Source organism: Anopheles ziemanni, chromosome 3 (assembly GCF_943734765.1).
Source record: "Anopheles ziemanni chromosome 3, idAnoZiCoDA_A2_x.2, whole genome shotgun sequence".
NCBI lineage: Eukaryota > Metazoa > Arthropoda > Insecta > Diptera > Culicidae > Anopheles > Anopheles ziemanni.
This window is the reverse complement of record NC_080706.1, coordinates 75,863,850-75,883,828: the sequence shown is the minus strand read 5'-3', so window position 1 is coordinate 75,883,828 and position 19,979 is coordinate 75,863,850. Positions and strand designations below refer to the sequence as shown.

Sequence of the window (19,979 nt, the reverse complement as noted above, 5' to 3'; positions counted from 1 at the left end):
ACCACGCGCAACATCTAAGCTGCCATCAATATTCGCGGACACACCGCGAAAAACGGACATCTAAACACCAGTGCGACACAACACACACACGCACGTAGTACGTGTTAGGAGGGGGAAATTTGATAACGGTTGCAATATTTTGTCCCGAATCGCACCTTCGTCCAGGCGCGTGAAATATGGACGGCGCGGGAAAAGAAACAGAAAAACACGCGCCAAACATCCTTCGCGGGATGGGGGGGGAAATCGAATGAAGGCATCAGCGAACCGTGGGCCCAGTTTCGCATTTTCCTGCGCAAGGTGCACAAACCCCCGCGCCAACGGCAGGGAAAAGCCCAAACCAAAAAGGAAAGCAACATTCTCGGCCGGAGGAAAAAAATGAAATTACGATCCATGCACACATATATCCCGCGCCCAAGTGTACCGATTTTTTCCACACTTTCCATCGGTTCGGGGGAAAAATTGCACACTCGGGGGGAATGGGGAAGAAAAAAATGGTAACGGTGGAAAAGCAAGATAAATTAAAACACCATCGTGCATAACTCTTTGCGCGAAAGGAAGCCCATCGAGAGTCCACGAGCACGGTCTACGTTGTTTGGTGGAATTTACATTCCAAGTATGTGCCCCGGGAGGGAGCGGGAGATGAGGCACGAGGGTTGATTGTCCACATAAGAGAGAATCGGAGGGAGGGAGAGTGAGAGAAAGAGAGACGGGCGAAGGAATCGATGCGCGGAATGGGGACAAGCATAAGAGACTGATGATATTATTCTTTCTAGTTTTTATTTGCAAACTCACCCCCGGTACCCCATCGAGCACCCACCCTCTCACTCTCCCGCTCTAACTCTTAATCTACCCCGTTTACCCCCCCTTTCCACCCCTGTGCCTGACGCCAACATTTGTCATCACAAGTTGCATCCCAAACTCCCTCGGACTTTTCGGGGCGCACCCACCGTTTATTTTTTATTATTTCCCTTTTTATCCTTCTTTTAATTCGCCTGCATGCACGATTATCTGTGTGTTTCTGTGTGTGTTTGCCATTTTTTCTTTATTGCATTTCACGTGTGCCATGCATCCATATTTTCCCTGCGCCAAGCGTTTGTCGCGCGCGGCAAAGTTCGCGCAAAATACACCGTTCTTCCAATATGTCTTTTTTAAACTGTCCAGCCCCGGTTGGGGTCCGGTCCGTCGCGGTGACGAAGTCCTGCCTGAAACTAGAAGAATGAGTACGTGTGGTAGTTATAAAAAAATGGTGAATATGTGTCGGTGCTCGAAAGAGACGGGGACAAATATTTCACGGCGAGCGAAAACGGGGGAAAAGAAAAATAGGCAACGTAATAAAGCATTAGCATTGCACACATTATAAACATCAAGGGAATGCCGGGAAGGGTGTGAGGGTGGCACCCAGGGCGGAGGGTGTTGGAATGAAAAAGTCAAATTCACTCGCCCGATGCCAAGCCACACCCCTTCCCGGCTCGTTCGAACTCGTCGAACGTGTCCTGTCAACGTTAGGTACGCTCTTTTTTTTTGTTTTTAGCCTCTACCCTCTTGGGGAAACACACATTCGATAGAAATTTCCCCCCGCTTCGGGTGGGAGAGGGTACTGCGGCAGAAGGGAGGCGGGGAATCATTTCGCGACGACGACACCGGCGATCCGCGATGGACATCTGGTCGTCCGGCGTTGGCCACGTCGTCGTCATCGTCGCCGTCGAAACCATCGAACCCGTTGTGGGAAGGGGGATGGGGTTGAGGGGTGTGAGAAAGGAAAACTCGCGTCCGTCGAGCTGAGCAGGTCCGGCTGGCCAGCCGATAGACCGTGGGGTGTGCCTTTTTTGTTTTTTCTCCTTAACCCTTCGGTGTGATTGATTCGGCCAGAATGAAGCATTTCATTTTCGACAACCGGTTTTACCTTCCAATTGAAGGAGGGCAAAGTTTTTAATTTGATTTTAATGTTTCTCTTTCGATTTCATACCTCCCAAAATACATTTTATCTTAAATAAGACGCTTGCAAATCCAATTTTCCGCAGATTTGAACTGGTACCACAATTTTAAATTTTATTTTCAAAAACTACTTAATTCATTTTCAACATTTTTTGAAACAGTAAATGTAGGTAAAAAGAAAAACAGTTTTCGTATCTATTTAAATTAGATTTCATTTAGAACATTCGTAAATTTATTCATTTTCAAATAGAGGATTTTTTAGAGGATTTAAAAATATTCTCTAACTGAAAGGAAACTATCTAGTTCTAACAATCACAATTACTTCCTAATTCGCATCATTAGAAGCCGTATTTCTTGACCCCACTTTTTTCTTTGGAAAGTTCTTAAAGAAGCTGATTATACAAATGTGAAACTACTGGAGTGGTGTAGTTCAGATTAAGTTTCATGTATCTGAATGATTCGTTGCGTTTTAGAGATTCATGAATTCCACAGGTGCATCAACAGATGAAAACTTATGAGCGAAAAATAGCCAATGAAAGAAGCATGGAGATTCGTAAAAGATCCATGAAAGATACATTAAGGTTTCGAAAGATTCATTAACGTTTGATGATTCTAATCCCAAAAGATTCATAAATCCATCTGAATGATTCTTAGGTGACAAATTCATATGAATGAATCTCGCCAAAAGATTCATAAGGCACAACACTAGCTACTATACTTGAAGTATGAAATTAGTTTTATGAAAAGAACTTACAATTTTTATACTTTTTCTCTTGATTTTTGATTGGTGATTCTTCTTGGTGATTTGATTTGATGTTCAATAAATTGATTGCTGCTAAATGAAAGTTGTTTCCGATCGGGAGTAAAACACCGAAAAGCAAAAGATCTAGTGTTTAGTTTCCAGTTTTCAAATACTTATAAACAAAAATTCGAAAAAATGGGGTTATGTGATCACGTTAAAAATTGGCTTATACCTTTTTTCGCATTGAAGAAGGCTTCTCGAAGAGCTTTGTCAACAAAATGTAATAGGAGAAAACTTGTACCCTACAATTAAAAACATACACATGTAAAATTTCAGACTATTTTGTTTCGAACAAATTGCACTTTCACAAGCAGATAGTTGGAAGGATAATTTGAAAAACACTTTACTCTCCCGAAATTGATACGAGAAACTTATTAAAATAAATTGAAAAATAAGGCAAAACGCTTAAACTAATATTGGTTCTAATGAGCCAGTGTGCCAATTAAGAATTAGTCAACCCCATTCACCGTAGGGTTAATTTCCGACCCGTTCGTTTCCCACTCCCACCCCACCCAGGCCAGTGTACAGTACCGTCCTACCAACTTCGCTACCATCTGCATACACTTGTCCGTTCTATTGGATTTTTTCGTTGCCCGATGTAATTTTTTCCCTTCCCCCCCTGTCCCTTGCTGCTTCCCTTCTTTTGTTGCGCATAATTTTCGCATTCGACTCTCGGTCTGGTCGGGGTTTTGCCTGCTCTATCGCAATTACCCCCTTTCGGATGGGCGCGCGTAATTTCGCGCTTTCCGCGACGTCTTCCCATCCACATAACGATCCACCATGTGCCGAACGCTATGTAGTAAGTGTGTGTATGTGTGTGGAGAATGTGGACGACGGGACGGGACTTTATTGTTGATCGTAATCAACATCAACTTCGAACCATCTCGCGGTCCAAACCCTCACACCCGACCACTTCGAGCGACCATCAGAATTAATCCAAGGAGTGAAAAGGACAGAGAAGGGGCGAAAAAAGAAAAGGAAAAAGAAATAGAAACATCTACACACGTCCAGCGAGGTCGGACGAGGATGGTAACTGAATTTAAAACACCCACGCCTTATATCATTATGGCGATTATAATGTGCGATGGTTGGGTGCATAGAGAGGGTGGTGGTGGGTAGAAAGAAGTAAGGGGTGAGGGAGGGATTGATCATCGTCCCTCAATCCTTTCCCGCTTTGTTTTACAAGTGAGTTTAAAAATAAAAAAAAGCGGCTCCCCAAGCCACCGGTCATATCTTTTATGGCGCTCGTCTTTTCAATGCTCGTCCTGGCGACTTTCTGTTTTGACTTTTTTCTCCCCGCGGCACACCTTTTCCGCCCACCCTTAACGCATATGCACCCCAAGGCTGGTGTGTGCGTCCGGTTGGGAGTGAAAAATCGCGTCCCCTCATCGTTCATCAATACCGGTCGGGTTAGTCGTCCGTCCTATATGGACGATGGAGTTCGTAGGCGAAGCACAAACCCGACTCGAGATCGCATTGGACATAATCATGACTCCGAAGTCGGGGATGGAGGGTTTGAAAAAAAAACCCAGGACGCCTGGAAAAAATCCACGCCACCCTCCTCGATGCTGGTATTTGAATTTCTCGCCCAACGATAATCATATTTCTCTTCAGGCGCCGTTGGTTCGAAAATATATTATACAAACACTCACACACGAAGTAGACACGTCTCCCATAATCGCACCCCTTTCTTCCCGGTCCATCGACATCCTTATCGATGTTTTGCAATCCGTACGATGCATCTCCACACCACCAGCATCGGAAGGGGACGATCTGGTTTGGTTTTTCCCCCATTTTTTCCTCCCTTTTCGCTTTGATGAGATCACCAACACCAGCACGGAAAGCCATCGGGTGCCGGCCTTCTCGGCGTGGCTTCTCGTCCTTACAGCTGCTCACCTGCTCCCCCCAAAGCAATCCTTCCCGCTCATTGGGTTACGTTGATTACGGCGCTTGTGGCAAATGGGGAAAAAATCGACTACTTGAAATGAGGAATCAGGCATACAGAAATCGGGCATCGGAAAGGAAGCGTGAGGATCCATTTTCCACCTCACCGAGCTCGAGGCGAACGAAGATGGGCACCCAGATCGGAGGGTTTTTTTTGCGGAGAGGGTACCGAGGAAAGGGGGACGGAAAGAGACTTAATAATGCTGGACGATGGGGAATCTCCTCTCCAGTGCTCACGGTCCAGGTCCAGTTCGTTCATTAATTTGGTGAAATAATTAAAATAGATTGGACCATCACATGTAGACGACCATTCGAACGGGGGATGTGTGAGAGTGTGTGTGTGTGCCGTTGTCTATGTGTGAAACAAAATTTTTGGCCCTTCGAGGTTGGGCTACCGAATGTTAAAAATCACCCCCCAATCGCCATCACGACTCCGGAGGATGTTTGTGGTGTAGTTTTTTTTCTCCCTTCCAGTGGAAATGACAGCGAGTGAGGAAAGTGTCAATAATATTATCGCTTCGAACCGGGCGTCGGGCGTTTTTCCCAAATTTTCCGTCCCTCGATGGAACCTGCAAGCGAACCGATAAGTGTTTGACCAGTTTGACGTATGATGGTAGAATTTGACTGGATGCGGAAGGTTGTTGCCCTCAGGGGCAAACTCTCGCGCCCTGTTTCAATGCGTGTGTGGTTTATAACCGAAAATATGGTTGGGAGTTTTATTTGATTTTATTTGCCAATTTTTTTGTTTTCTTTCGTTTACCCCAAATGTGTAATATTTATCAATTTTGGGTTTGTGAAGATCGTGTTTCAGCAATTTTTTTCTGTTCAAAAAGGGTGTCAATTGTAAATATGTTGGTTAGATGGTTATTCTATCGCTCAACTAAACTTATGACCTTTCTACTGTTTAGTTTTGATCAATATAAAAATTGTGTAGCATTTACACAATCGAATAGAGAAGCAATCATATTTTTCTCTACATGGAAATGATAATGCAACAGGTGTCAAATCTTTATTTAAAAAATGATTTGATTACAGACGACGATATGGAATAAAATTCTTTCACCCTTTCTTATGCAGCAAAGCCTTACAAAAATAAAACACGCATTTTTCACATTCTAAATACTTTTTTACATTAGAGTTTCAATTTTTTATTAACATACTTTGTTAGAATGCCGGTTTTTACTGATTGCAACAGTTACCAAAAGTTTAAAAAAAAATTTTTTGATTGAGTTACAAGTTTTTATTGCAACTATTAATCAACACACAAGATTCTTCTTTACCTTTTTATAGCTTTAACGTACTTTGATCAGCATCAATTTTATGATATTTAGGGTAATGTGAAAACACCCAATCATTTTTACTTCACAAATATCCTTTAAATTTGCACTGATTTGCAACATATTTTTATCATTTTTCCTTATTAGTTTTTTTTTTAATTTTTTTTATTTTAAATTAATTGTCATTCTAACATTCTTTTATGTTTTTCTTACATGAAATTTAATCGGTATCTTAATATCTACTGATCGTCATTAATTTTGAAGTAATATTTTATATTACATACATCCATCCCAAGGCCTCGGCGATTTGCTACTTTTGACTGAACTTGTGCGCATTCGCATATTGTTTTGCGCTTGGAAAAACATTATCATCTATGCAGTGAGCGCGAATTATTCGCCTTCCTTTTTTTTTACTGTGCGCTTTTCGTCTTCCGCTTCCCTGGGGTTCGTCCCCGGGACCGACGAAGTCGCTACGCGCCGGCGAGAGACGAAAAATATGAAGTCACGCCTTCCATCCGGAACGGAAATCATACCACTTGGGATGTTTCAGGACGAGTCCCGCGAAAGAGAACGAGAGTGCGAAGTGAGCAAATGGTCAAGTGCCCGGGAGGCACGGCATTTCCCCGTCGGCAGTTATTAGGATACATTATGTGCAATTGTACGATAGGCTAAAAAATGAAGATGAGCAAAGAAAGGAAATAGCTGACTGAAAAAAACATATTTATGTGCATACGTGCATATTTAACTGGCAACATGTTTAGAATATGGCAGCCATATAGTGGAGGACACTTTTTGTAGCATAAAGGAACGATTTCGTATTCATGTTTTCTAATTCGCACAAGAACAAATGTTTGGATTTCTTTTCAATGATATTTAACCTTCGTTTCTTTTCCAACGTGGGTCGGTAATCTGTTTAACAATTATGTTGAATATATGTTTCAACATATGATCGAGACCTACTAATAAAGCTGTCTCTGAATACTGCTGCTTTTCATGTTCCAAATAACGTTCTACTGGGATCAAAAATGTTTTCAAGTAAAGTCAATTCCTCCCAGCGGACATCTTCTAATTCCTGACACACTTTTTTTTACCTTTGCAGAATAGACGTCGAAGCGAGAACTGTAGCCGGTCGAACAGTCCCTTCCTGAATCCGGCCCCAACCGAGCTAGACGGGCGCCCAAGCAGCAGCAGCGGAGGCAAGCAGTCGTCGGCGGCACTTCACCAGCGGAACTCGCACGGGAAGATGTCACCGCTTTCGATGCCGACCGGGCCAAGTGCCACATCGACGACGGCGGCTGCCGCGGCTGCAGCCGTCGCCGCGGCCCAAGTGCATCTCAATGGAACTAGTGAGTACATATCGAAAACAACAAGCCGACAAACCCTCGGAAGGTTCCCCGGTAGGACTAACACTGCGCCAATCCGTTGGGTTGCCTATTCCTTCTTCCAGTGCAAGACATGTTGAACCTGCAGAAGCTGCAGAGTTTAGCGCAGCTGACGGGAGCGAGTGTGTTGGCGCCGAGTCTGGGACTACCGACGTCACCGCTGCTCGGGAACTCGCCACTCAATTTGAGCCTCTCGAGTCAGAGCCACAATCCGCAGATGCTCGGTTTAGGACCGGCAGCTCCACTGGTGGCCGCGACCCCTCAGATGCCCCAGCTATTGCTGGCATCGGGTCAGATAATGCAAGGGATACAGGGGGCCCAACTTCTTATACCAACTTCTCAAGGTACGTTACACTACAGGGAAATAGGGTCTAGGACTCATTACAGCTGACAACTTCCGGGTCTTCCCGAACAGGAATTGCAACCCAGACGATCCTCACAATCCCGGTAGGACAGCAGGTGATATCCAGCATGAGCAGTGAAACCTTGCTGCAATCGCTGAACTTCAACAACAACCTAAGTGACTCGCTGAGTTCTCAGGCCGCTCAAGCAGCTGCCGCAGCCGCAGCCGCAGCCGCCAGTGGGGGACTGTTTGCCACTCCTCGGGACGCCGCAGGAACTCCGGGACCTGGCCTACTCTCTACGCAACTGCTCGGAGCTGCCGGCGGTCCCGTGGGACATGCGTTGCAACAATCCCAGCAACAACAACACTCCCCCAAAGGGCTCCACTACGCCAACCACCATCACCATCACCACCAACACGCGGATGGCAAGTTTAAGGCCGGCTCCGGAGCGTCCTCTACCACGTCCAGCGCTGGATGTGCCGATGTCCGGATGCACGACCCTCACCGGCAGTCGCACCAACCTCCCAGCTCCAGTTCTGGTTCCCTTTCGCACATTCCCGCTGCCGTCGCTGGCCGCCTAACGCCCGACGCGCACTCCCGAGTCAAGATGGCCGCTGGTGAGTCCCCGAAGCGGATCTCGTTGGCCACCTCGTCACCACCCGTCTCGGCGACGCTTAGCCGACCCGCCAGCTATACCTCCTGCTCGTCGTCCTCGTACGAGAAGTCACTCCCAACTCTAAAGCGGACGCTCTCGCCACCGGCTACAAGCACCTGCACCTCGTCCGGCATCGGCCTCACAAGCAATGGGCACCTGCAGGTGAACGTCTCGGGCGCCCTCGGTGCCGCCAGCCCGCGATCACCATCAGATAGTGCAATCAATCGGTGAGTCGTAGTAATATCTGACGGTATAGTTGTATAGCTTCTTATATTTATAATCAAGTATAAAAAATTAAGAAGGATTCGGTTGTTTTTTGGATAAAATGTTTACAACGATTGTTAATTGATCTACATGGGAAATATTATTGGAAGAATTTAAGATAGTGCTATAGTTTGAATCCGCTTTGATTTGTTTTATAATTTCCGATCAGATTTCTCTTCAAATTCGATTTTCAATTATTTCTATGAATACATAAACAATATGATATTATTCACTTTTCCTTATCCACTATTTGTTTGTTGTTTATATATAACTTTGAAACTTTCGAACTTTCATCTCAGAAATCTAAACAAGTAAAACCTTCTACCTCACTATCCGTATCTTGCTGCTCGATACGGTCTCCAAAACCTAAACCCAGCTCACACAATATTTTTATATTGGAAACAATTTTTTAAATAGTTTTCTCCGATGATTTCATTCTTTTCTGCTTTTAACGTATTCAAACTTGTATTTTTGTAAATAGAGGATATGTTATGTAAAGTACAAATAACTACCATCGATCTTTTGATCCTTCATGGTCTCGCAATACATTTGAAATCGCACTCCAATTATCAAATCCTGTGATTAATTTTGACTGCAATGAGAAACATAATTTGCATGAGTAACAATACAAACTTTTTCAATTGAATAAACACTTCAAACGGAAAGGTTAGACTGAATCAAGGCAAAAGAAAACATAATCTACTAAGAAAACATAATCTTACCAATCATTTCCAGGATGAGGATCTGTTTCGATAATGTTTAGATGATGTTCAAAATGATCATGTCATTGAACATGAAGGCTTTGTTTGGGAATCAAAGGAGTTGTATGCAATACGTTACATTTCGTTCCATATCATGCAGTTTTTAGAAAGTGTGTGATCTATGTACAGGTGTAATAACTAAACATTCAGAAATTTCAGTACGTTAAATTAAAATTAACATTGTATCGCAAACAAAATGTAAACAAATGTCAAACCTTGAAATTGCATTAAGTTAGAAAAGATATCAATCTCAACCTCTTTTTAAAAAGAGTGAACCGGCAGAGGGGGTTTTCCACATATCCTTCTTATGTTTTTGAGTTTTACATCCCTTAATTCGAACAACTTGACTACGCGGCAAAACGTTAAAATCCATACTGAATTCGGGTTTTCCTCTCCCTTCGCAGACTCGGGTCAAGTTTTCCGAGCGGTGGAGGTGAACTGATCGCGTCCAAGTCGAAACCATCGCCGGCGGGCTCGTCCGGCTCGGGGATCCAGCTGTCCAAGGATCTGCACCACCACCAGCAGCAATCGTCGGCCCTGCACCACCACCACCACCACCATCATCACCACCATGCGCCTGCCTCGCCCCTGCACCACCACTCCTCGTCCGGCCCGTCCGGGTCAAGCTCGAGCGGCCGGCCAGCATCCTGCGACCTGGAGCTGATAGAGCACCAACACCAGCATCGCGCCTCAGCCGACGAGTTGGAGCTCGAGAAGCCCTCGTCCGCCGGCGGCAGCGCGTCTCAGCTCCAGCAGCTTCAGAAGCGACCGCTCCATTCGGCCACGTCCAGCAGTACGCCACCGCCGAAGCTGAGTCCGGCCGGTTCCGCCGTCGGCGGTCGTCTGTCCCAGCACAACAGCGACGACGATGACGACGACGACGATGGCGCCTCCAACCAGGAGTTTCTGGAAGAGCATCCAAGTAAGCCAAAGGTTTAGTTCTTCTGATTTTAGCACTATGTTCAATGCATACCCTTTTCTTTCAACCCCATCGTCTATAATGAAAGCAGTTGAAATGTTCATACTTAAGATAAACCCCATGAAACGATATGAGTCGTCCCACTTTGCAAAAGGTTCAATAATTTATCTTAAACTTGATAAACAGGAATCACCAAAAGAAACAGAATTGATTGCATTATTTCGCTAACACAATTTTCTATTTTGCTTAAATCATATGTAGATTAAAACCCATTAATGAAACAGGTGTTTAAACTATTGCTATGGTGTTGAGAACCATCCAAGAATCAGAATCGTTTCAAACGAAAACATTAAGAATGGTGAAGTTAAATGTTTAGCAAACCACAGTTATCAAAAATAGACCTTATCCTTCAATAGTTACTAGCACGAATAGATAAACTTTGAGTGGGCTTGACTCGTATGGAATAAACCATAATAAGCTAGTTTAAGGTCTTAAAATTAAGGCTTTGTGCCTAAAACTGTTTTATGGACTAAATGTGATATAAGATGAATATGTCTACAAAAACAAAGTCAGTTTCCTCCAAAACTTCATGCCAATATATTACAAAAAAATCCTATTCTTTTCTTCAAAACATAGAGTTCTTAAAAATTTTCCCTAAAATATTAAACGTAGCAAACATTTTTATAAAGAACAAAATACCCTAACTAGATTTTGTGCTTACTGGAACGGAAGAGAAAAGTATCGTTCCAACTGTCTTCGGCATTCGATTGTGCAGTTAAGTTCGTTAATAAGCATTTATTAGAACTCCATCAATCAATGACTTCTTCCTCGTTTTGCGTTAAGCAAGCGGGCGCGTGTGTGCGTGCTGTAATTTTTTTTTTTTTCGATCATCAATCTCGATCACCACATTGCGATCGGGGTTTTGTTTCCCTTCTGCCCATTACCAGCATATTTAATGCTGGTGACGGTCGAATCGCGTTCCGCTCGAATTTGTGTCGCACCATGTCTTTTTTCTCAAGCAGAAGGGTTTGGGGAACCGACCACAGAAGATGTATGTGCGTTCGTGTATGTCTTCAATTCCCCCATAATGTGGCCCCGCGCCGGCCGACAATTCTCGAGTCAATTAATTTGACATTCTTTATTAACGCTTAATTTACGCTAAACATTTCCCTTAATGTGCTTTATTAGTCGCGTTCCGTGGTACTTTCGTGGTACGCCCTGCCACCGTCTTGACAGCGACAGAACGGCGCGCAGCATTATACATGATTGTAGAACATTTTGCCTCCCCCTCCCTGACGCACCACGACCCCCCCAGAGAGGCGAGAACCAGAACAATCTCGCGGCGAAGGGTATCGGACATACTTACTTGAACACAATTTCTCTTCATTGCCAATAACCGCGAGTTCAATAATAAAACCCATTCGTGCCCGGCTTCTCCGCGGTCGCAGTCGCTTTAATTTCCCTCCTTCATGCCTCTATCTCTTCCTCTCTTTCTTTCCATTTTCCTCCCCACGCTGGCCGACCGACGTCATCGCGAGCAGATGAATTAACAATCAATCAAACTAATTGCAACGTGGTGGACGGTATCGATCTGGACGACATCAAGGAGTTCGCGAAGGCGTTCAAGCTGCGGCGTCTCTCGCTCGGCCTCACGCAGACACAGGTCGGTCAGGCGCTCTCCGTCACCGAGGGGCCGGCGTACAGTCAAAGCGCCATATGCAGGTAATTTGACCGAACTTATATTACCGAACACAAATGACATAGAAAAATTGTTAGACCCATCTAAAAATACGAAGCTTTGAAAAGAGATACCAATATCAACTTCAATCAGCTAAAATTAAAGTTCTTTCAAAAGAAGTTCAAGTCAAATCGATTTCAAATATGAATTCACCAAAAGAGAATAGTAAAATAAAAGCTTTGACCTTAAAATTTAAAATAGTTTATTCTATCGCTGGTCGAAGAAAAAATAACAAAAATCTACATAAATAAGCAACACAAAGAATGTGTATCAACATTCCTAAACTAATTCAACAAACTTCTGAGAGAGGACGAAACGTTGCCAGGACATTGCGCTTCCATCGGTTACCTGTTGGAACCTCATCTAAGCCCAATATTTCAAAAAGAAAATTCTACTTGTTTGGCAACGTGATGATAATATGAACATAACAAAAAAAAAACGCAATATTTTTCTACTTACGTTAACTTATGTATTATTTTCTATGTTCTTCTTTCTTTCTTGTTTCCTTTTTTCGGTTGGTTGCCAAAACTCTCGTGTTGTTGCTCTTCCCGATTTCTAATTGTGCCCACAACGCTACCGCTTCCGTCGTCACGTGGATATACCATTACCAAAACACACACACACAAATGCATTGAAAAAACAAACAATACACACACCCACTGCGCACAACAACCAGCGCCCTAGCCGCTCAGATGTATTGTGCAGCGCAACTTTCATCGCAGCAGCAACAAATGTATGTATGAATTGATATCTTTCTGCTAGTTTCTGTTCGGTTTGACATTATAGTTATTTGGTTTTGCTCAACCTATTTGTTTTCTGTTTGTTATACCATAGTAGTTGCACTCTCCGTAGTTTAATCTAGTTGTTTACTCTTGTCGGCCTAATTTTTAATATTTGTTTGCACGAAAAATGGTACCGTTCAACGGTAAGAAGGTTGATAGTGATTTCGTAAATGTGTGAGCATGGGAACGTAACCGTCGGTCAATTGAATGTACAAGAAACCAAAATACTCATAATGGTAATGGCTCTGAAGTCATGGACTACATTTAGTCACCATTCTCGGTTCGAATATTGTATCGCTCGAGGGTCCGATGCAGATTTCATTCAATTTATCATTAATTGCAATCAAAACTTCCCTACGTTGTATGTCATAAAAATAGAGCTATGCAGTTGTTTGCTAATGAATTTTTAGTTTTGATTATTGATCACTTTTTCTCGTCACAGGTAAGCTAAGTTCGTTTCTCTTCAGTCTTCATAGACTCCATTAATAGTTTTACATTAAGTTTTTATATTGTAATATTTTTTATTTTCCTTTTTTATTGCCTTTTTTGTGCTTGTTTGTTTCAAATGTTTTGTATTACTTTGTTATAAATTCTTTCCCTTTCCCAATTGGCCAGGTCATTGCAAGTTGGTTTTCTTTTCCGTTTATCGTTCCCATCATCAGTTTGCATTGGTTTGTTCTTCATGTATTTGTCCGTACTTTGTTTTCATCTATGAGACAATTTGAAAAAAACATAAATTCCTACAATGTCCTGGCAAAACATTACTAGAGTACTTTTTTCTATTCGATGGCAAGGCAACCGTAGCGGTGTACTCTTAGAAAACCTTACTTTACTTTTTGGCTAACGCTGGCGGTGTGTTCGTTCACCTGCTGTTCATTATTTTCCGTTTTTGGTTTTTTCTGCTGATTTTTCCCATTTCGTTACTCGTTTTTGACTGATTCGGTTCGTTTCTTTTTATCCGTTTCTTCTCCTCTTAATGCCGTCACCGGTACCACAACCATCACCACCACTATCAAAACATCACCCTGTTACCGTCCGATCCGAAGGTTTGAAAAGTTAGACATTACTCCCAAAAGTGCACAAAAAATCAAACCAGTGCTCGAGCGCTGGATGAAGGAGGCTGAGGAAAGGTAAGGCACCCGGTAGGATAGAGTGGGGACTATGGATTGTTCCAGTTCTAGTTCTTGCTTACACTTGATGTTGGTTGAAGTGCACGATTTTCTTACTCTTTGTTTTTATCAAAATCCGTTTTCGTTCGACACGCTTTCACAACACTCACCGGTCGCTCTCTTCCCGCTCTTAATCCCGTTCAGTCATTCATCCAGGTACAAATCGGGCCAAAACCACGTGCCAGACTTTATCGGCGTCGAGCCGTCGAAGAAGCGAAAACGAAGGACCTCCTTCACGCCGCAAGCACTCGAGCTGCTCAACGGACACTTTGAGCGGAACACCCATCCTTCCGGTAGGTGAACTCTACCTGTTGCATATCGCTTGTTCTCCGGTGAATTAATCGTTTTTATTTTCCCTCGAAACAGGCACCGAAATCACCGGCCTCGCACACCAGCTCGGGTACGAGCGGGAAGTGATACGCATCTGGTTCTGCAACAAGCGCCAGGCACTCAAGAACACCGTCCGGATGATGTCCAAGAGCTTCAAAATGGAAAATACTTAAAGATGACGTCGACCGGAAGAGGCAAGAGGCAAACAAATGTGTCAAAAGGAACGACGAAGAGAATGAAGTGGGACGAGAAGCCTCCAAACGTTTGACGGAGCACTGCGGAGAGGAAAGAAACTTTAATCGCGAACCGTAGCCATATAAAATAAGGTGCCATTCCGATATTGAATATTATGTACACTTATGTAGGACATAGGAACGATTTAGTAAGGTGTAATACGATAAAAAGAGCGACATTTTCGCGCAGTTACGAGACGATCCGATTGATTTTTATTTTCTTTCGTGTCCTTTCCTGTTAAATATGAGAAAACCCATTTGTGTTTCACTCTAGCAGCCATCTTTAAGGGTGACAAAAATAAAGTAAAACTGTTATTACCAAACCTTGGTTTCTATTTTTCTGCCTCTCACAACGTACATTACAAACCTAAAAGAAGCTCTTATTTTCTCGTTTTGAAATCATTCGTCAGAACACTTTGTTTTCTCTTCTTTGTGTGTAACGTCCTTCCTAGCACGAAAACAGTATTTCCAAAACGATTCGGTGTTAAATGTTTCATTCATTCAAACGATTGCTTCACAGCCTGTGTGAAAGTCGTGAAACCAAAGTTCCTAATCTTTATAATAAGACACACACGCCAACTCTCACGAAACACTTTCCTCCGACGCACAGACACACACACAAAATCACTCAAACAATCGCCCATGATATTGTGCAGCAAAACGGGAAGAGGAATCGATAAACCACACCCGAATTGACCGAGAAACAAACAAAAATTGAACTAATGAAAAGTAAAATTTTGCAAAAACTACATACACAGCTAATAAGACAGTTGAAGAGAAGGATAAACAACAGTTGTAACATAAAGTAAACTAAACCTGTGCAAAAGATATTTATCCATAGCCATGAGTGTAATAATTGTGTATAAAACAAAACAGTCCAAATTAATCAAGAAGAGAAAATAGAATGAACGAAAATTACTATGCGTGTCTTTTGTTTCTGTAGAGCAGGGGGATTCTTAACTTTTGTGTTATTTTCTGGTTATTTTCTGGATTGAAACATTCATAATACTTAAAATTCCTCATGCGAAATAAATCTTGTATACGAATGGAGCAAACAATACGACAAAAGAAAACACGAAAACAAAACAGAATATGATTGAACACATACGCACGTGCAATATAAAGGAAATGACGCAAAATTATAGGACACAGAAAGGAGAGAATAAAACTACCGAAATCCATAGGAACATTGAGGTGATAGTTGAAGACACGAATATTAGGACAAAAGAAAGAATTGTCAAATGTGAAAAAATTACTCAATCCCGTATACGTGACGGAAATAGGAAAAGGAGAAGCATCATTTGTCGCCAAGATGTCAATAAAGACAACGAGGAGAGGCAGTCACTGGAGTCGTCATATCAAGTCGGAGGCGTTATAACTTAAGCTGTATGAACCTGCACGAGAGCAGGAGTAAAACAAACAATTATGAAAAATAAATTTTGCAATGCAGTATTTTGTAAATCGGTCACAGTGTGTTATCTATATTAAGCTATGAATCCCTAAATATAAATTTAATACCGAAACAATTTTGTAACTTTTTGCCTCCGCAGTTTATGAAAAAGAGCTTTCTTTTTCATTTAACAATAACCTATTTCAATTTAGATTACACGACATAGTAAAATCACTTTTTTATCAATTCAATTCAACGGAGAAGTCCTTTGAATTAATTTTCATTCAGTTCCTGACTGACGGGCTCGAACCGTTTTCCAATCTCGGCACGTTTTATCCGGTATTCCATCAACTCGATAAGTCCGTATCTAAAATAAAAACATGAAAGGTAAAAATCTAAAGCGAAAGAAAACCCAATACCATCCTTTGGAGCATTTGCTTACCCGATCGTGCCGACAATCATGATCGCGAGCACAAACAGCAGCTTCTGGAAGGTGGACAGGAATGGGCTGGTTGCGTACATTAGCACCGACCCGGATGCTTCCCACAGACGAAAGTTGCTGAACGCCGCCTCCTCGTTGCCCGGAAAAAGGATTCCACTTAGGGCTGGAATTGTTGCAAGAACAAACCGACAAAGACAAAAACCGCGAATTAAATGAAAAGAAACATCGATTAACAAGGTTTTTTCTGAAACCCGTTTTGGCTGCGTACGTGATCGTTTTCACATATAGATGGCGCGCGAGTGCTAACCGTCAACACAAAAACTTGAATTTAAATGGGAAAAACGGTTCTAATCTCTTTCGTGAGCGTTTTTCGTAAAGTTACGAAATTTTCCTCGCTAAAACTCAATCTTTTCGTCTGATGTAGCCACAAATTACTTACAATTGATCTGAATGAGCCAAACGCCGTCAGCTAAACCCCAGCAGGCTACGATGATGGAGTACTTGTAATACTCATCCGTTGGCTTCCAGAGCAACATGAACACGATAAGGGCAGTGTGGAAAAGCGCCGTCAGCGGGATGAGCACCTTTCGGCCGAGATGTTTGGTGATATAAGGCGTGAAGGCGGCCGCGACGGTGTTTGCCAGCCCGAAACTGATCATCGCGTACCCGATGTAGCTGATACCGAGTCCGCAGGCAACGAATGACTGGGAAAGAACACACCAAATATAAAATGGTGGTAGATCAATTTTGAGAATTTTTTTCTGTAAATGTTTAAGCTCACCTTTGTGAAGTCAACAGCGATAAACGCTTGCTCAACACCAATAAAGGCCGTTATGGGCAGCAGAAGTAGCTGATATTTGTTTCCGAGCTGGCGCAAGGTGATGGCCAGCATTCTAAGTCCCGAAACCTGATTGGCCGAGCCAGCGCGAATCATACGATACCTGGAAAATGAGTGGAACATATTAAAAAAAAGATCTATTCACTTTCAAGCAGGAAATATAGAAAAGTTGTTAGAAATATAGAAAAACAGCTGTGAAAAAAATAAAAGTTTTATCAAGAAATTAATATAAATCAATGTTGCTTGAATGAAAACTGCAACCAGCTCTACAGAGCATCAAATTAAATGGTTGAACGAAAACTAAATCAGTCAGCAGCGGTTAATGCAGAGTAGAACACTATTATAGAATGAAATAAAAAATATGAAGTCGAATATTCATTGCTAACGACGATATGGGAAACATTTTTTAGGTCCAACCAACGATAATTGTTGTCATCAGTTATAATTAAAACTAGAAATAAATCCTCCTAGGTATTCTTAAGTTTTTGTTTAGTCTACTTGTTTGAGGATATAGAAATAAATAAATTAAAAATACATCTTAAAAACTTAGTTGAAAACTTATTTAAAACATTCAATTTAAATGTACGAGGTCACTCCTACTGTTGGGGATTGAAAACCTCATGAATTCGAATGTCTCTTTGATTCGTTTTGGAGATTTATTAATGTTAAAAGAACGGAAAAGTGAAGCCCAAAGAATTGGAAAACCCCTTTTTCCGTTAAGGTTTCGAAAAATTCATGAATGCCACAAGATTCGAGTCCCAAAAGATTCATGAATCAATCTTGACATCGAAATAGTCTAGATAGATGCAAATAAAAGAAGCACACCTCGAATACTATAGTTAGTTGTTGAGCAACCAGTCACCCCGAAGTATTTAGAATAAATATGATTACTTAATTACAAGAAATCAAAATGAATCTTAGATGAAAGACTTATATGAATGAATCTCGTTTAAAGATGCATATGGCACCACACTAATACATACCGCTTCAGTGAATCAACTCCAACCGCCACGGACGCGCTGGCCGCCACCATGCACCCCAAAAAGATCCCCGTTAGAATGTTCAACTGCTCCGGCTCCGGGCGCTTAAGGTCGATCCCTGCACCCTGTCCCTCCTGATGGATCGGAGCGAGATAGTTTGCACCGCATGTCGTCGACACGTTCACCGTCGCTGTTGCAGCCTGCGTTTCATTGCCTGACTCACCGGACTCTCCGTACGAGAGGACTGCAGTCATGGGAAGGCGACATAAAAATAGCCACAAAAAACAAACGGAAACCACGGTTGAGATTAACATATCGCAATCACGCCGAAGTAATCAATGACACGCGGAGAACTGACCGGTGAACGAGATGAGATTGCCGAGCACCTGCGCGAGCTGGTAGAACACGAAAAACAGGCTGAAGAACTTTACGATCAGGTAGTCCGTCTTAACCTTGCGCCTGGTGGCGATGCTGAACGCTTCCGCGATGATCGAAAGGTAGGTACACTTGGCGCACCACAGCGGCCCCCCGCCGAACCCGACGGCCAACCCGCTCGGGATGAGGGTGGCGAACGAGGGGTAGAACTGGGCCGCGATGTACGGCATGTAGGCGACGAACGAAACCACGATGGTCCACTTGCAGCCGAGGAGTCTGGGGATCTCAAAAGTTGGGATGACAATTAGTTCAAGATTTTGGCGAGATTTTGGCCGGAAGACTTTTGAGTCGGATCAATCACCTTATTACCAACACCGGCAGGAACAGATTGGAGACGATCAGGGAGCCGTAGATCGAGGCCAGTGTGTACGCTCCCAGCGAACCATCGTTGTGGAGCGAACTCTGCAGATTGGACGTGCCGTGGAACGCGGTAAAGTGGATCATAAAGGCGAACCCCAGCACGGCGATGTTCTTCACGATGCGCCACTTCTCCCGCGGACCCAACTTCTCGATCGCCTCCAGGGCCGCCGCATCTGCACTGCCATCTTCCTGCATCTCGGCCAGCACCTACCGGAAACGCACTTTGACGTTTGGAACTTCACTTCAACCAGCACCTTCCGACCGAAGGTAGAGCTTAATCAAGACTAACCAGAGGTCCGCGCTGCTGCAGTCCTCAGGCTTCTACACTTTGATTTTATTATACAACACATTCTACTGGAACAGGTTTGCGCGCGGACTCCAAACACACCGGGGCGACAAATAGATAAACCGACAACTGCTGAGCGAGGGAAGGAGAATTGGAATCACTCTCGGAACGTGCTCGGATCTCGAGTCGGACAAGGTCACCGCGCCAACCTGAACTGCCTCAACTTTTACTAATCGAGACGCCGAACTCAACCGGTCCCCGACCGAAACTGGCAAAGATTCGGAGATTCAAAGCCGGCACCCGGCCTGTGTCAGCATCGTGGAGATGAATGTGTATCCAATTACAACGTCTCGCAGCACACCTATACACAAGATCGGAGGTTGTTTTACGGGATTGTCACGTTCCTTTTTGTTGGCTCGGTTGTGCGATATCGCGGGAGTGTAGAGCGTGGCATAAATTAGCGTTAAACACTGTTAATAAATACCACAAATTCTAAAGATAATACAGTTACGATGGTCGAGCGACATTAATTGGATAATTGTTACAGATAAGATAACAATTCCTCATTAGGAGCACCATTAAATCAACGTTACTCAATAAAATGTGTTATACTCAATCTAAAGTTGATTAAACATAAACACAATTCTTACGTTGTTTACTTATAATTTTGAATGTAATTTAGCATTTTGGAGTTTTAAATGTTCAGTGTTTTT

General features: G+C 43.0%; 2 protein-coding genes across 2 annotated transcripts in view; one reads left to right on the top strand and one right to left on the bottom strand.

The window, feature by feature from the left end:
- LOC131288295 (protein nubbin-like) overlaps window positions 1-14,475 on the top strand; it is a 58,572-nt gene extending 44,097 nt beyond the window's left edge. Inside the window, exons 2-10 of the mRNA XM_058317415.1 lie at window positions 7,058-7,304; window positions 7,406-7,684; window positions 7,756-8,566; window positions 9,769-10,286; window positions 11,825-12,005; window positions 12,698-12,754; window positions 13,850-13,933; window positions 14,117-14,265; window positions 14,339-14,475. Of these exons, the coding sequence (XP_058173398.1) occupies window positions 7,058-7,304; window positions 7,406-7,684; window positions 7,756-8,566; window positions 9,769-10,286; window positions 11,825-12,005; window positions 12,698-12,754; window positions 13,850-13,933; window positions 14,117-14,265; window positions 14,339-14,475 (2,463 nt within the window). The remainder of the gene's footprint in view (window positions 1-7,057; window positions 7,305-7,405; window positions 7,685-7,755; window positions 8,567-9,768; window positions 10,287-11,824; window positions 12,006-12,697; window positions 12,755-13,849; window positions 13,934-14,116; window positions 14,266-14,338) is intronic.
- Window positions 14,476-16,198: 1,723 nt separating this feature from the next.
- Window positions 16,199-19,175, bottom strand: LOC131288326 (UNC93-like protein). The gene is made up of 7 exons (XM_058317449.1): window positions 18,922-19,175; window positions 18,544-18,836; window positions 18,189-18,429; window positions 17,149-17,308; window positions 16,807-17,071; window positions 16,368-16,530; window positions 16,199-16,292 (listed from the first exon to the last, which is right to left on the bottom strand). Exons 1-7 carry the CDS (start codon window positions 19,173-19,175, stop codon window positions 16,199-16,201), a joined length of 1,470 nt encoding a protein of 489 aa, XP_058173432.1.
- Between the last annotated feature and the right edge of the window lie 804 nt (window positions 19,176-19,979).

Coding starts and splice junctions, on each gene's coding strand:
- LOC131288326 (XM_058317449.1), bottom strand. CDS start 19,175: ATGCAGGAAGATGGCAGTGCAGATGCGGCGGCCCTGGAGGCGATCGAG. Junction 16,531..16,806: donor TTGGCTCATTCAGATCAATT/GTAAGTAATTTG, acceptor CAACAATTCCAG/CCCTAAGTGGAATCCTTTTT. Junction 16,293..16,367: donor ATGATTGTCGGCACGATCGG/GTAAGCAAATGC, acceptor TTTTTATTTTAG/ATACGGACTTATCGAGTTGA.